At 33.4% G+C, this 18,072-nt stretch overlaps 2 protein-coding genes and 1 long non-coding RNA gene across 5 annotated transcripts; 1 reads left to right on the top strand and 2 right to left on the bottom strand.

Moving 5' to 3' along the window:
* Positions 1 to 4,179: 4,179 nt before the first annotated feature.
* Positions 4,180 to 5,420, top strand: LOC110738530 (agamous-like MADS-box protein AGL80). The gene has a single exon (XM_021918935.1). It carries the CDS (start codon positions 4,602 to 4,604, stop codon positions 5,151 to 5,153), a length of 552 nt encoding a protein of 183 aa, XP_021774627.1. The 5' UTR covers positions 4,180 to 4,601; the 3' UTR covers positions 5,154 to 5,420.
* Positions 5,421 to 9,927: 4,507 nt separating this feature from the next.
* On the bottom strand, positions 9,928 to 11,901 carry LOC110738618. Of its 3 annotated transcripts, none has more exons than XR_002514637.1 (2): positions 11,478 to 11,901; positions 9,928 to 10,366 (listed from the first exon to the last, which is right to left on the bottom strand). It is a non-coding gene; the product is annotated as an uncharacterized LOC110738618 (long non-coding RNA). The 3 variants fall into 3 exon arrangements; XR_002514636.1 differs by having other exon boundaries at positions 9,928 to 10,359; XR_002514638.1 differs by having other exon boundaries at positions 9,928 to 10,300.
* Positions 11,902 to 13,158: 1,257 nt separating this feature from the next.
* Positions 13,159 to 14,357, bottom strand: LOC110738529 (agamous-like MADS-box protein AGL80). Its single transcript, XM_021918934.1, has one exon. The coding sequence runs from the start codon at positions 14,025 to 14,027 to the stop codon at positions 13,416 to 13,418; it is 612 nt and encodes a 203-aa protein (XP_021774626.1). The 5' UTR covers positions 14,028 to 14,357; the 3' UTR covers positions 13,159 to 13,415.
* Between the last annotated feature and the right edge of the window lie 3,715 nt (positions 14,358 to 18,072).

The raw sequence follows: 18,072 nt of genomic DNA, 5'->3' as shown, positions 1-18,072 counted from the left end.
CACATTTAACACAATAAAAAAAAAAAAAAAATTACACGTAAAATTAAAAGGGCAAAAGTTGTGGACGCATAAGAGATGATTTGGAGATGATTTCAAATCATGTTTACATTATCTATTTATTCGTAATAAGTTCCTTGCTCCCAAAACTAAAATCATACGAATGATCTAACCTTTCCCCCCTTTTGGGAAGCTTCTATGAAAATGGAAATGACTAACTGATAAAATCATCGAATGTAGCCTATGCAGGGATGAAGGCCCTATTCTCATTATATTAATTATTTTCAGTCCAGTTTAGTTTTTTTTCTCTCATAAAATATTCAATTCAGTTCAATTTATTTCAGTTCATTTCAGCTCTAATAAGTTCAGTTCAGTTCAGTTTAATTCAGTCAATGAGAACATGCCGGCCCTTTGAAGTGTATGTATGATGCAAACAATTAAAAAAAAAACTAGAATATAATGCAAAACGTAGTTAATTTTCACATTTTATAGGATTTATGTATTCATTTTAAGTGTACTTTCAAAATTAGAGAAATTTATGGTATGTGATGCACAAAGCCACAAAGTTCCCCATATGAAAAACATCTTTGAATGAATTAACACAAATATACAAGAATATCTCCTAAAATGGCCCTAAAAAAATAGTTATATTTTTAATTCTAAACCTAATTTCATTTATGATACCACGATACAACCCTAAATAAAGTTTATTGAACAAGATGGTCGGTTATAATATTCTGAATAAGTTGTTAATTCACGTGCTTAAATAATAATTAGTGGTGTTAATTAAGAAATTAGAAACTGTACTTAGAGAGATAATACACGATTACGGTTGCGTCGGATCTGGAAGACTAGAACACATGAGAGAACCTATTCTCCTGCTCAGACAACATGTAAGCTTTTGCTTTATATTCAGGCCATAATACTTGCTTATACACATGTTATTACCTGTCTAATTGCTTTATTTTGCTTGTGTTACTTCATACTAGCTTTAGGTTTGATATATTCCTCACCTTAACCTAGCTAGGGTGTTTTTAATGTCGACGCCTTTATTTCTTCCGTCTAAGTGTACATAACTAAATAGGTATGTAAAATAATTTTTAAATGAACTTGAAAATCAATTTAGGGCATAAGTATATTAGAGGGAGTGTTATTAGTGAGTCTTTGTACAATTGAATTCTTTCTCCTTGACCTACCTATACTTAATTAGTTAATTTTTTTATTATGGGAAAATCAAGTTTATCTCTGACATTAACTTGTAATGTTAATCTCCACTCACAATATATTATTTTTTCTTTTATTTTCTAAGTAATAAAAAGTGAAATAATAAAGTGGCACTGAAAAAAATACATAAAGTTGTGAGAGGAGATTAACCTGAAATATTGATATCATAGATTAACCTGGGCTCCCTCATTTTTTACCTTGATTAATCATTAAATGTGACGATAATGTTAAGTTTTGGTAATTGTATATTAAAGATGTGATCATTTCCTTTTATATAAATGACAATTACAGTTTCCACAACACATTTAGATGTAATTTTACTGTTAATATTTTCTTACTCACGTGCCCTACATCATAAAATTATATAGTATCCATTGATTCCATTCGTCAACATCAATAGATGAAAAAAAAAGAAAAAATAACTACATGCATGTATGAGTTGTTATCATGTTGTTAAGCTCCTTCCACACCCTAACTAATTAATAAAAAAAAAAAAAAAAAGAAATTTGATTTTTGTTTTGGGAGAGTGTGTGCAGGTTATATAAAGACCCTAAAACCATATCTAAGTTGCCATCAAATCTAACAACCCTGCTATTTTCTCTCTTCTTGCTTTGTGTAATTGTGTTTATCACACCAAAAATCTCGGAAAATAATAAAAATCTCAGACTCAACAGCAACTTGTATCGATATACTTCTTGCAATAATTCTACCCCCTCTTGGTGTTTTTCTCAAGTTTGGATGTAGGGTAAGTATCATATCTCCTATGAACATATCCATCTTATTACGATCTTCTTAATTTAGTTGTCACGATACCAGTTCACATAATACTATCATTGAGATGATAAATTTCGGATGAAATAAATGTTAGGTTATATGGTTTGAAGTACGTACATGATTATATTAGTTTTTCAAATTTCATTGTCAATATATCTTTTGCAACTGTATTTTTTGTGTGCTTTAGTTATAATTATTTAGTTTTGCGTGCTAATATTGCACCCACCTTATTAAAAGGTTTTCTTTTTTCTTTTTTTAGATTTATTGGCATGTGATAGGAAGAATTATAATCATCTGATGATAATAATTTTGAGAATTTTTGCATTTGTAAGAAAATTTCGATTTACACTAATTTCTAAAATTTGATATTGATATGTGTAGTTTTAATAAGTGTTCAGGAATATTAGGATCCAAATGTGCAACCTCCATTGCAAGTTTAAGGTAATTATCATCCTCTTATGACCAACTTATTCTTTTTTTGTCACAATACGAGTTTACATAATAATACTATATACGTAGTATATAATAACGTATAATCCTTGATGGAAGAATTACACGAAGTAAGAAAAGAGGTTTTTGGTGTGATTTGATAATTATAATTGTGAAATATTATTATTATTATTATTATTATTATTATTATTATTATTATTATTAGGAATCTCAGGATTGATGAAATTTTATTTCTAATTTTAAATACTTAGTACTCCGTACTATATTTTACTCATGCATGAGTCAATAAAGGTATGTGAACTGATCTTCTGAATCACAAAGGTAGCTAACATGAACTGATCTTCTGAATCCTTAAATAGTTAAATTGTCTAATTTTGCATAATCTTCATTGTTTTTCTAATCAATATTCGTTACTAATAAACACCATATATGTAACGAACTAAGGTAAAACTCGTGTAATTGGCTTGCAGGTAGAGTTCTGGATTTGCCTAATATTGACATTTTTCGGCTACCTCCCCGGAATCATCTATGCCGTCTATGCCATTACCAAGTAATCGTGTTAAGCCTTCGATGTGATAAAATTGTTAAGTTTTTTTGGGTGCAGATTTTCATTTTTCGAACGTTTAATGATTTATTTGTTCATGTTTGATAAGCATTTTTTCAAATTCATGAATGTTTCTTAATGTATTATCAATGCAACATTAATTTCATTTGCGCTCTTCTTGTATTAGTTTTTGTTAGTTAGTAAAATGAAAGTCCGAGCATTAAACTTCTGTGATTTAAAATAATTCCTCATTTATGCAATGTTCATTAAAGGTTTTAAGAGTGAGGGGTAGCTCAAGTGGTTAGGGTTTCATCCTGATTATTTTAGAAGATCCTGAAATCAACTCTTATTACCTACCTTTGTGATTCTATGGACACCAAAAACATAAGCAATGTTCAAGGTTTTGTCCTTTTTTTTATGCATACTCAAAGTACATTTTGTAAGATTATTAATTAAAATCGATGTTAAAATCATCTATTAATAAATACTCCCTCCATTTTTAAATATTTTCTCCATTTCTCTTCGACACGTATGCCGATGGTAATATTTGATCAATAATAACTTTAATCATCAATAAGTATAAATTCTAACAATTGAAAATTGATAATCTATTTATTGAGATGATTCCAACAAGTACCCACAAGATTATATATTTTCTTATGTATAAATCACAAACATTAATTAAAGTAGGACAAATAAATAGTGCAAAAAGTAGAAATGGAGCAAGTTTTTATAAAGGAAAAGAGTATCTATTACGTTTAAAGTGCCTTAGAAATTTTTGTTAAGGCACATATTAGTCCCTCAAATTCATCGCATTACTATCCCCCAATTATTTTCTTTTAGTTAATGTATTTTTTTTTTTATGGTGGCCAAATAGCCTAAGGGACATAATTTTAAGTTGAAAATAAAAGATGGTCCTTCCGTTTTTAAATTCTTGCTCTGTTTTTATTTTTTGCATTGTTCTTTTGTCCTACTTTGATTAATGTTTGTGATTTATACATAAGAAAATATATAATCTTGTGGGTACTTGTTGAAATTGTCTCAATGAATAGATTATTAATTTTCAATTGTTAGAGTTTATACTTATTGAAATTTAAAGATATTATTGATAAAATATTACCACGACATACGTGTCCTAGAGAAATGAAGCAAGTATTTAAACAGAGGGAGTCTTAGGTTAATGTACAAAAGTTACAATAGTCTAAATGCAATGGATGAATATTGAATTAATATCCTAGCCATCTTGCCAAAATATCAACCCAATTTTGGTAACAAAAATCATTTTTATTTCACATATATACAATTATTTGCTGTCAATAATATCTCAATTCAATTACTTGTTGATTTGCTGTCAATACTATCTCAATTCTATGACATGTTGATGTGATGTCAATAAAATCCATTATGGACTGTAAGGTATACAAAAGTGGACTCTCACTGTATCCTTAGGGTTTAGGGTGATCTAGCCCTATATATATCCTTCTATATACCTAAAACTATTCATCCCTTCTTCTAAATACATATATAAAAAAAAAAAAAAAAAAAAAAAAACCACTTAAAAACCCTTCTTTTAGTTCAAAGAGGAAAACCCTAGATCTTCTCCATTGTAGAAATGGCTAGAAAAAAAGTGAAGCTAGCATTCATAGAAAATGCAACTTCAAGGAAAGCTACATCTTCAAAACGTACAAAGGGGTTAGTAAAAAAGACTCAGGAACTTAGTGTATTGTGTGACATAGATGCTTGTGCTATCATATTTGCGAAAGATGCCCAAGTTCCAGTGGTGTGGCCTTCATCTGAGGCCGAAATAAAAAGAATTATCTCCAATTACAGAGATAATTCTGATATGTATCAATTGCAAAGGCAATTAGATCAACAATCATTGTCAGAAGTAAATGTTATAAAGACTGAAGAGAAGGTAGAAAGGATTCAAAGGAAGAACCGAGATTTACAAATAGAAAATATGGTCACTGACATAATGACTGGAAAATCTACAATCGAACAAGTCGACCCTTGCGATTTGAGTGACTTGATTTTAGTCCTAGAGAATCGAATGAAGTCCGTCCAACATCGATTAAAGGTTTTTGGAAAGAATAGCAATCCTCGTTCCCAAGGTGATAGGACGATGGAGGCTAGTACGTCAGGGGCTAATCATACCAGCCAATGATACTTCATTGGGTGTTTCTTAGCTTGCAGCCAATCCTCGCAATCTTTGTTTGTTGTTGTTATTTGTTTCGTTATTGTTTTTTTTTTGTTGCCGTTGTTCTTCTTATTGTTATCGTCTTCAATTTATCTTGTATTTCTGCAAGCCTAAGATTTAAATGGAGAATTGGATCGGATTGGTTTTAATGACTGATTTTTCATCCTAAAATATGTTATTCATTTTAATAATGCATCTATGATATACTTCCCCCGTTTTCAAATTTAATAATCCCCTTGTCTCCACTTGGTATAAAATTTTTAGAAGTAAAACAAAAATTTGATTTCTACAGTGCACTTAAAAATGTGGAACACTCTCACACATTTTTTTTATTAACAATGAAGTAAATAAAGTGAACGACAATGTTAAGAGGTAGGGATGAGAAAAAATTCTCGTTACCCATCTTTAGAACAGAACAAATTTTGCCCTAATGTAGACCGTGTCAACTAGGTCCAAGTCTGGTTCCAAAAACAATGACCCAATTTGAACCAATTAACTTGTAGGGGTGTTATATATGCATGGTTGTTTCCCCCTCTCACAAGGTTTGTGCCTATCCCCACATTGTGAGAAATTGTAGGGTTGCTTAGATGCATTTTTTAAGGTCATCATAGTTTTATAAGGACTATGGTAACCTTATTATATTACTCCAATTTTTAATTAATCCGTTTTGTCTTTGAAACCAAGTGGTTGGTATAGAAATAATTGACTTGTTCTTGTTCACTTTGAAATTTTTTAAAATTGTTCACACCCACTTATTTTAGAACATGTATTTTTAATTTTAAGTTGGGTTTGATTTAGCAACCAAGGGGTTTGTAAATTGTGATCACTTTGATGATTATGTCAAGAGTGCATGCAAATGGGGTTGGCTTTGCAAGTAGAGATTGTTACGTTGTTAGAAAAAATTAAAGAGATGCCTAATTACTATTACAAATCTTTTCATTTCTTTTTTTTTACAAAGGATAAAATCAAACTACAAATTAGTACAAAATCAAATAAAATTAACCGCCGCTTCTTCAACAATTTGATGAGCACGATGAACACATTGTCCATCTGCCTTATGAACACGACAATATTGAAAGGTAGAGCCAAGCCAGTTAGTCTTTATGATGAGCCAGAGGTAATTAATGTTACCTTGATCATCCCCCCGAATAAGCGTAACAAGATTATGTGAATCAATAAAGATTGTGAGGGACTAAAACCCATTATTCGAAGCCCATTGTAAACCATACAAGCACGCCATCGCCTCTGCATGTAAGGATGAAGAGCAAACGCCGAAGTTACTTCCGCCAATGATCCGGTCATCCAACGGGTCCACATTATCCAATAACCACCCAACCAGCATGCTCGGAATCTTTGAACCAAGAACCATCAATTTGCATTTATAGTAAAGCATTCCCATGGTTGAGTAATCCAAGCTGAGCTGCATAAAAACCAGGAAAAGGTAAGGTAGCAGCTTGATCCCTAGTGACAGAAGAGGAGTACCAGCAACGTCGTGGTCAAGGAATATTATATGAAAATCCATGACCTCCGCAAACTGAGAAGCATGAGAGTGTATTACATTAGAATTGCTGAAGATTATGGAATTCCGACATAACCAAAGACTCTAAAGGGTACCGACGAAGGTGCCCAGGCGAGTACTACTAGGCCCATCCTGACTAATAAAAAGTCAAATATAATCTTGGATCCAATTTGAGAGAGAAAGGTCTCTTTAAGTGAATACCGAGGCATCCACCCCTCCAATATGTTCTTGCATTATAGCACATCCTAAAGAGATGATATAAATCCTCCGGTTCAGTATTACAAATATCACAACACACATCTTGAACCGAAACCCCTCTATGATGAAGCTCCGTATTAACTACGAGAGCAAGAAGGAGCAATTTCCATAAAAACAACTTCCATTTAGGATGTAGCTGCAAAGACCAAAGAATTTTCTAAAAGGAGCCTACACTTGAAGCAACTAGGGCTCTAGGAAGTTGTTGATGAAGCATTTCATAGCCTATATTAACCGAGTACCTTCCTGAAGGGGTACTAGACCAGTATTGAAAGTCTTCCTGTGTAGTATCTGACAATTCCATAGCAAGGATTGCCAATGCATCTGCGGGCATAAACCAGTATGAAATTTATTAGTGTCCCACCCTTTGGTTTGCTAATAAATAAAAATGACTGGTACTACAGTTCCCTGGAGTGCGTATTAAGAATTCCGACTTAAATTAAGGGATATTACCAATAACCCATTTAGTTGAGCCGGCTAGAATAGAGCGGCCATTAACTATTTTCCAATTACAACCCTGTTGTGAAAGTGTATCTACCTAAGTAACCCACGAAGGCCATAAGAGTAACGACCTGAGAATCAAGGCATAGTGTCATAGGTATTGGAAATAAAGGTAGTGCGTGTAGAGAAAACTTTCAAAATAAGGAGTTATGGATTGTTATCAAACCTCTAAAAATGTTTCATTAGGAACGTCTTATATAAGGAGGAAAAACATCGAATTCTTAACCCGCCCATACCACGAGGGAGATGCATGGTATCCTTCCTAATGCATACCTGTAGTATCAGAATTCGCCCAAAAAAAGCGCATCAGTAAAGAATTAATTTTTCCAGTCAGTAAAAGCGAGAGATCATAGCAGGAAAGGACATGAGATGCCATAGTTACAAGAATAGAGTTAATAATGATTAACTTCTACGATTGGGACAGCCTGATAGTATTTAGGCAGTTAATCCTTCCGATAATTTTATCAATGATGAGTTGGAAGTGATCCTTCTTTTTTTCTAAGCAGTCGATAGGAGCACCCAGATGATGATCGAAGACCTAAACTTGTTTCATCGGAAAAATCAATTCGAAATCCTTCTACACTTTAGTACTAATATTCGGGCTAAACTTAATCAGAGATTTTGAAAGGTTGAGTTCCTCTATCGAAATTTTAGTAAACCATTGTATGATTTGGACAATGTTAGAACACGCAGTAGATGAAGCACGGAAGAGGGTAAGAGCATCATCAACGAAGAATAGATGGGAGATAATAGGACTATTTCTTGAAAGCTTGATTCCTTGAAAAAACTTCAAATCTTCGCCTAGATGTAACATCCACGAGAAAATATCTATGCAGAAAAGGAAGAGGTACGGTGAGAGAGGGTCACCCTAGAGAAGACCACACAACAGTTTGAATGGGTCTGACAACATACCATTGATAAGAGACTTATCAGAGACCGTGGAGTGACATTGTTGGTTCATTTGCAACCAACGAGCTGGAAACCCATAGCCCTTCAAGACATGTACGTAAAAGAAAGCTCATATGAATTCGGTCGTAAGCTTTACTTATATAAATTTTAATCGCGACAAGCAAGTTAGAACCAGATTTAGAAATGTTAATTTGTCCATTTACTCACGACTCAACAAAATGTTATCCGTTATAACTCTGCCTTGAACAAAGGCATATTGGAAATCTGAGATACGAAGAGGAAAATATTGATGCAGTCTAAAATTGTATCCAAGCACTTTGAAGCGCATTTGTAAATCGTATTACAGAGGCTAATTGGACATAAATTTCCTATCTCTGTTAAAGTCCCAATCTTCATAATCATAACAAGGAGAGATTGATTCCACTCTTTCTGAAGGAACCATGTCTAATGCCCATGACAACCAAATCTCCAACAAAATCCTAGTGTGTTTTGAAAAACTATAGTGTGATCCCATCCGGACTAGGAGACTTACAGTATTAAAGCAAACATGTCGTCCCTTATTTCTGCAGACGAAAAAGGTCTTTCCAAATTATAGAGTTGGAAGATCTAATTTACGCAAGACAATGTCAATTTCTGGATCATAAGGTGGCATAACATCACTCTTAAAGGTCTGTTTTAGAGATTTCACGATAATACATTGAACGTCCGGCTGACCATGCTGAATAACACATTATTCATCAAGAAAAGAAGTGATTTGATTCTTCTTCTATCGAGTTTTAACTTTAAAGAAAAATATCTTTGAGGGGTAATCACCTTTGAGTATCCAATTTTTCTTATAACGTTGTCTCTAGATAGAATTAAAGCTATAGTAAAATACTGTCCTTCAAAGTAACAATATTAGACATATACTGTGTCGCATCAGGATCAGATTAAATTAACTCCCCATCCATGGGATATGGAGAGTTCCTTCGAAAAAAAAATTATAATCCACACCCCATAGTTTCTTATTGTTTAGACACCACTTCCGCATTAGTGCCTTGACATGGTCCAAATTTTTCGAAAGGATAAACATTGGAGAGCCAATATTATTCCTTTGCCATGTGTAACGAACGAAGTCATGTACCTGTATATAGTTGAGGCACCAATTATCTAATTGATTAGGACGATTTGACGTATGCTACAGGGGTGAGTCGTCAAACACAATAGTAGCATGATTAGAAACAAGGATCAGTTGATCAAGTAAACGACTATCAAGATAGTTATGAAACCAATCAGAGGTCATATAGGAGCGGTCCAACTGTTGTAAAATAAGTTGATGTACCTCCGATTATTTGTCCAAATGTAAGGGGGCCTTTGAATGGAGTGGAAAACAAATTGGATTTTAATCTAAAATAAATAAAGGAATCCCAACCCTTAATAACACTAGAATCACCCAAACTATCATAATGATGCTCTATTTGATTAATATCACTAATAATTAAACAATTAGGAGCAAAAGCAAGTAAATCTAAAATCAAATCCCGGACTTGAGGTCTATCTTCCACAACAGGAGCACCATAAATTAACATCACACATCTACTTATTTCATTAGATACTTTTATATTACAAAGTACAACGTTTGAACAACAAAAAATGCAAGAAACATCTTTCGTGCCATACCCAAAAACCGCTAAACCCCCACTACTACCATTCAAGTCAACCCCAAAAACCGTAGTAGGACAAGGACTACTAAGTAAGCTAGTCACAACTGAGACTGGAACTTTAGTTTCAAAAAGAAACAAAAGGTTAGGAACAAAAGAGTGTAGTAACCAAAACACATAAGAAAGCTTCGGAGAACTTTGGTCATTTAGTCCTTGGCAATTCCATGAGATGAACTTCATAAAACCTTGCGGAGCTGTGAAGGGTACCTTACCAAAGTTGTCTACCAAAGCTGAAGACAAGTGAGCAGAGGAATCACTTGTATTATTATGAAAGGCCTTAGAAGCAAACCTATCAGCTAAAAATTTTAGAATCTTTAATGATCAATTTATAACTCATTTAAATAGTATTGCACAAGTAAATTCATACAAGACATATAATATGGAAATGGCATAAGAATATATCTAAGAATGGAACACATGCAAGATTGAACAAATAAAGCAAGCAAAAGCACAGTTATAAAATGTTGGAGAATTGCAATAAAACAAAGAAAATAAGTGTTGGTGCTCATCCCTAATAATTATCGATCAACTACCAAAAAAGCTTTTTATCATAATCACAACCTCTTCTTGTAATGAGTTGTTACATGTAATAAGGAAGAAAAAAGGAAATATCTCCTAGAGGACTTTAAAATCATCATGAGAAAGAAATAGGGTTAACTTGTCTTTTTTTTTTTTCTTTTTTTTTTTTTTTTAGTTAGGATTCAAATTGCTTGTGGGTTCACCTTCATATTGATCCAAATTAACTACAAATGTGTTTCTATGGTCTCTTTGAAAATCCTTTAGAATAAGAAAGTTTATTTGAAGACTTCAAGTTTGGTTTTTATCAAGAAAATACAGTATAATTGCTAAAGATCTTGACACAATACATAATCTAATTCAAAGATTGCAAGTTTTGTTTTTGTCAAGGTTCATCAAGACAAACAATGAAACAAACTACAATTTTTAATTAAGAACATAAAAACACTAGGAAATGGGGTTTGATCATGTTTTTACCCTCATGTTGGGGTCACATGCGCACCCCTCCCTTCACAAAACCACAGAAGTCATAGCCTAACCAACCCCAGTTGCCAACACTACCACCTAGCCACCACTGAAACCACTTCTCATACGCCAACACCACCAACCACCAAGCTAGCCGCCATCACCGATTCACTGCCCACCTAAATTAAATCACTTTAAACCTGCCTACAAAAATCCTTACCCACCTCCAAAACCACAAAAATCCATCCGAAAAAGCGTAGCGTCCCCCAAAAACCAATAATGGAGTGGAGAGAGAAGTGGGTAGGTATGTAGCAGAATTTCCCCCTTTTTTTCCCCAATTAAAAACCCTAGATCTAAGGTATATAAGAAAATCCAACGAAATTAACAACAATTAATCAATTTTTTTTACTTTAACAACTTACCCACCTTGAAATTAGATTAAATGGGGTTGTTCTTTGCTGCAATTCGGCAAAACAATGGAGTTTTCCCCTTTAATTGAAAAAAATTCAAGGGTTTCTGGGAAGATTAGACGAGTGAGAAAGTCTAATTGGAGGGGAAAAGAAAGAAAAGGGATTTTTTTGGTGGGTTTAGTGTAATTTGATTAGGCTTAGATGGCGACTAGGTTGATAGGTTGTGGTGTTAGTGTCGGAGGTTGAGAGGTGGTTCTAGTGGTTGCTAGGTAGTGGTGTTGATGGCTGGGGTTGGCTAGGAGGCCAAGGTTTTGGTGGTTTTGAGGAGAGAGGGGATGAACACATGACCCTCATGTAATGGTCAACGCCGAAAAATGGGGTCAAAGCCTTGAGATCGGGATAAGGTGTTACTCTGCAAAAAAAAAAAAAAAAAAAAAAAATGGTTTAAGTGTGCTTTCACAAGAAAATTTTAATTTTATAGGTGTTCTTTTACCAAAAAAAAAAGAAAAAAAAGGTGTTATAAGGTGGTTTCTTACAATTTCTCTTTTAAAATAAGATTTGGGATAAGATCTTTATAGAATTAACTCAATTATTTTAAAAGCATTTGTAGTTGTAATAATATTATTAATACTACATATTCTTAATGGCCTTAAATGACGTTTTCCAAAAATTCTAAAGATCAATACAAAAATACAGACATAATTACCACTTGTCATAATTGAAAAATCGATGCCTCCAATAATTTGAGTAATTAATGACTAAAATAATGTTCATTGGTGTAAAATTATTCTTAGATGATATTACCATGATATTAAATTACTTAGCTTCTTCATTAATTCCAACAAAAGTAAAATGCTTTGTTGGTATGAAGACAATACTATCAAAGTAAAATTTTATACCAACGAGTGTTATTCTAGTCATTCAAGACTCAAGTTATTAAAGGGTGAGAAATGTTTTGACATAACAAATTTATGCATTCAAATTCAGAGATTATTTTCCTATGACCTAATCGCCAAGTGAGATGAGTTCTTTAATTTTCTTCAGAACATGTATCAAGTTGTCTGTTCCACCAACCAAATATTCTTCATAAAAGAAACTAACCTAAAAATGCACTTCATAAATATATTAATCATCTTTATCTGCACTTCCACCAAAGACAAAAGAAAGCATCTACCCAAACTCCTCTACGTACTAAGTTCATTATTACCAAACCATTAATGCAAACTTTAACTTAAAATATAATAATATAATTTTAAATAACCCTTCCACATTAAAATAAGAGAGAAGGACTGTAATCGTTTTATAATAAGAGGAGGTTTAATATGTGTATTGATTATAGGATTATTCCTAGATAATAAAAAATAAAAAAAATAAAAAAAAACCTTTTTGGTTGTGCATTTTCTCAAAGGATATTGTTTCCAGTACAATAAATTATTAAGGTGTAAACTTTGGAGCTCTATCATCAAAATTACTTGTGCATCATTGAATTCAAAAATTCATTAAACCTTTTCATCATTCAAACAATGTTTTCCCTCTAAATGAACACTCTTATTTTCCATTCTCTAATTATACAAAGAATAATGTTCTAAAAAAATCTAGAGGAAAACCTCTAACCAACCTAATAATAACATATTGTACATACATTTTATTGTTCATCCATTATATTGTACATACAAACTTTCTTTTCTTTTCTGGTGTTAGATATGAATTTAATAAAAGATACATACATGTTGATTTAATGTCTTAAGACACAACATAAGTGATTATTAATATCCATAATAGCGTGATATTATATCTCATAATAAATAATAGGAAAGATATATCAAATAAAACCAATCCAATTCTTTATTTAAATCTTAGGCTCATAATATTACTAGAAGTAAGAACAATAACAACAACTACAAAATAGGAATTATGAGGATTGGCTGCAAGCAAAGATACACCCGGCAAAGAATTATTCACTAGTATGATTATTCCTTGACGTAATAGCCTCCATCATCCCATCTCCATGAAAAAGACTTGAGTTTATTTTTAGATTATCATCACGGCTAGCACTTGAGTTTTGAAAAGGAGGATTACTGTTGATATTATTTCCCCAATTAGAAATCCGATTCTTAACAAGCTTCATTCTTTCTTTTAACATCCTAATCATATATCCCAAATCGCAGAAGGGGACTTGTTCAAGTGTAGATCTACCAGCCATTATGTCGGTGATTATATTTTCCATTTGCAACTCTCGATTCTTCACTTGAATCCTTGCTAGCTTCTCTTCACTCTTCTGTACGGTTTGTTTTAAAAATGTCTGTTGATCTAATTGCCTTTCCAATTGACCTACTTGAGACTTACCTTTGTAATTGTTGATAATTCGTCTTACTTCTGCCTCAGATGAAGGCCACGCCAATGGAACTTGATCATCTTCTCCGTATATGATAGCACAAGCATCCACGTCACACAACACACTAATTTCCTGAGTCTTTTTTAACAGCCCAAGTGATCGTGTTTTGTGTGAAGCTTTCCTAGAAGTGACATCTTTTATGATTGATGATTTTACATTTTTTCTACTCATTTCTACTATGAAGGAGAACTAGAGATTTTTTTTTTTTTTTTTTAATTTAAAAGAAATAGGGATTAGGGTTTATTTCAAGGTGGGATGACTTTTAATAAATTGGAGGGGTTGATTTTTGTAAGGTATACAAAGTGGTATTTATAGGGATAAATCATCATAAATCCTCAAAATTAAAATCATAAAAGTGTATCCTATTGGATTTTATTGACATCAAATGAGATATCAAATCATTGCGGGTTTAATAATAGATATTTGCTACCTAAATAGGGTTGATATGTTGACAAGCTGACTATGATATTAATTTAATTTAATAATACAAGTCACCAATTAGATACAAAGTTCAATTTATTTATTTATAAAATTAAATTAACCAATTTTTATCAATATGAATAACTCATTTATTCATAAAGGTAATATTATTGTATTTGTAAGAGTAACTCTGATTCAGTATATGAGTATAGTAACGTCAAACTATTAGAAAATAAAAGAATCATTTGTTCATTCAAGTAATTAACTCTCTTTCATTGATTTTGGCTATGAAAAAATAATTCCACTTGTTTGTAAAAGTATATCGATTTTTCTATTGTAGTACTCTTAGTAAGACAACTTGATAATAATCGCAATAATAATCCCATTAACCCCATTATCCATCAACTAATTGTGTGGTTGACCACATATAAGATAAGAGTTTATGAATTTAATATCCTTTGCATTTAAACAATTGACAATTAATCTAATTTTCAATTTTTCTCAAATGAAAATTTTCTCTTCAATACTCCTTGATAACCTTTAATGAAAACTAAAACTTAACAAAAAAAAAAAAATGGTTGGGGGCACTGAGATGAATATGAGGGATATATATAGCGAGGAAGCCAATTTATCTCCTTGACAAACAAAATTCGTTTATCAAATGGCAAAACTTTAAATAAATCAACAATTTTGCCTAGTCATTATTAAATATTTGTAAATAAATCAACTATTGTGGATCTATTGTCTAGTCATCATGGCATGTTTGTAACTGAATCAACTATTGCAGGGTCTATTTTATGTTCACTAACTGTTACTGTACAATTTAGCTCCCCGCCCCTCTTAAGTACTAGTTGAATTTTCAGTTATCACGATGGTAGGGGAATTTGAAGGATGGGAATTTTTAGAGTATTACAACATGGATGGAGGGTGCAGGGATAATGGTAGGAAATCAAATAAGGATGATAATTTCGCCCGTATTGACCTTTACTCAATTTTATAGAAATATGTTTAATTTGCAATTAAAATACATACATATAAGGTTTTTTTTTTAACGTACATCAATGAACTCAATTGATAAAGATTGTAATTACTTTGTTAAACAACTAGATTAATGGGATTCTAAACTATTTGTCCACAATAATTATCTTATTAGTCATGAAATTTAAATTATGGCCTTGATTCACCAATAACATATTGATCATAAAAAAAAATCCATCAAATTAATTAAAGTAGAGCATGTGACATTAAAATATTAAAAGCTAAGCAACGTAGTATGCCCAATAATAAATATAATCCTAATATATAGTTTGATACTATAGTCAAAGCAATAAAAATAATAATAAGAGTAAATAAAACCAAGAAAATTAAATTACCCATTTTGATAAAAACAATAAATAAATTAAAGAGTTAGTAAATTTTGAAGTCATCTCGTGATTATACCTTCAAAAGATGAGCCTTTTTTTTTTTTTTTTTTTTTTTTTTTTTTTACACTTCGTACCGAAATACTTGGATAGGATTATAAATAAAACCGAGGTCGAAACTTTACGTCAAAGTCTTTTGGGTGGGGCTTAAAATTTTGTTATTGGGTAATCAAAATCGTCTCCATGAATATCAAAATATTAGTTGTTATTTAAATACTAATAAAAATTTAAAGAATATAGATTTTGAGACGCACATTGTGTGGGGTGAATATTTCATTATACAGAGGATCTTGGGTTTTATTTGGAAATGCCTACATTGACCAATCGAGTTACTCATGAGACATATGTAGAGCTGTCAAAAGCTGACCCGACCTGAAATACCGACCCTAATCCGACCCTAACCCTAACCCGTTTGAACCCGAAAAAAATGGTGACCCGAATCCGACCTAACCTGACCTGAAACCAACCCTAGACCCGAGTATTTGAGACCCGAACCCGACCATAACCCGACCTAGAGAGGACCCGACCCAAATGTGACCCGTAAATTATTGACCTGAACCGAACTTGACTTGAACCCGAGAATGACCCAAACCCGATTTTACCCGTCAAAACCCGAATTCAACCCGACCCGTTCCTAACCCAACTCGAATTTAAACCCGACATGGTACAAACCCGACCCGAAATCAACCCGACTTGTTATTGATCCGACCCAAATTCAACCCGACTTGTTATTGGCCCGACCCGAATTTAAACTCGACCTATTACTAACCCGAATTTAAACTCGACCTATTACTAACCCGAATTTAAACGTATTTGAGGCTATATGAGGTGAGTGAGGTGAATCGATGATAGTGATTTTGTCTAATTAAATCAGCCAAATGATTTTTTTTTTCTAAATTTATCTTCAAAATAAACTTCCATATAACTACTTATAATCCTTTTATTGATCCTTTTTTTCAAATTTTAGTATTCACTTACTTATTTAAATATTTTTTTAAATGTTTTAAATTATGTAATTTGATTTGGAGCTTTAAAAAAAAAATTATTGACTTGAACCGAACCCGACTCGAACCCGAGAATGCCCCGACTAGGAAATGACCCGACGTGATTATAACCCGCAAATTATTGACTTGAACTGAACCCGACAATGACCCGACCTGATTATAACCCGCAAATAATTGACTTGAACCGAACTCAACTCGAACCCGAACAGGACCCTAACTCGTTTAAACCTGTAAAAACCCGAATGTAACCCGACCTGTTTTTCACCCGACCCGAATGTAACCCGACCTTTTATTGACCCAACCTAAACCCGACCCAAACCCGATAAGATGTATGACCCGACGTGACCCGACTCAAGCATGACCCAACCCAAACCCGACCCGCATAGGTCCCAACATTAACCCGTACTGACCCGACCCACACTAACCCGACTCAAACCCGACCCATTTATCCGAATTGACAGCTCTAGACATATGCGCACCTTTGCGAAAAAATCGACCGTCGTCTCACGGGGTGGAAAACCAAGTATCTATCCCTGCCCGGTCGCATTACTTTAGCCAAGTCTACTCTCACAACTCTTTCAAATTACTCGATGCAAACGGCTAAACTTCCTCGTTCGATTTGTGATGAAATAGATAAAAAAAAAAGCTTGTTGCTTTATTTGGGGAAGTTCGAAAGAGAAGCAGAGAATCCACTTACTGTCATGGGACATGCTTCAGCTTCCTAGGGACAAGGGAGGGCTCGGCATTCGCTCTACTAGACAAGTAAATTCTGCTTTCCTCACCAAGCTTGGGTGGAGAGTACTTTCGGAACCACAAGCACTTTAGTCAAGGGTTCTGCGAGGCAAGTATTGCCGGGATAGATGTGACATTTATATGTTTGTGCCTACCTCTTGTATGTCTAATGTTTGGCGCAGCATCACTGATAATGCGGCTTGGATCAAGAAGGGCTCACAGGTGGCAATAGGTAATGGTTGAACAACATTATTTTTTTAGCATTGTTGGGCAACACAGCAGCCTCTCCGTGAGCTTGCTACTTCAGCTATCCCTAGTTCAATCGAGGATGCGATAGTGGAGGAAATGTGGGAACAGGGGAAAGGTTGGAGATGGGAATTAATCGCTGCACACTCCCTTATTGAAATTAATCGCTGCACACTCCCTTATTGAAGAGCCGGCAGTAGCTGATTTGAGATACTGGAGGGGTTCAAACAGTGGCAAATTCTCTGTCAAACATGCTATGAAATTAAGGCGTGATGATGATGTTATCCCGAGAGATCCAAAATGGGATTTGGCTTGGAAGACACCAGTGCAGCAGAGGGTCAGAACATTCTTATGGTTTGCTTTACATTATCGAATTCTATGCAATGATATTCG

The sequence above is a fragment of the Chenopodium quinoa genome, unplaced genomic scaffold (assembly GCF_001683475.1).
Source record: "Chenopodium quinoa cultivar QQ74 unplaced genomic scaffold, ASM168347v1, whole genome shotgun sequence".
Classification (NCBI taxonomy): Eukaryota; Viridiplantae; Streptophyta; class Magnoliopsida; order Caryophyllales; family Amaranthaceae; genus Chenopodium; species Chenopodium quinoa.
This window is presented reverse-complemented; position numbering and strand designations above follow the sequence as displayed.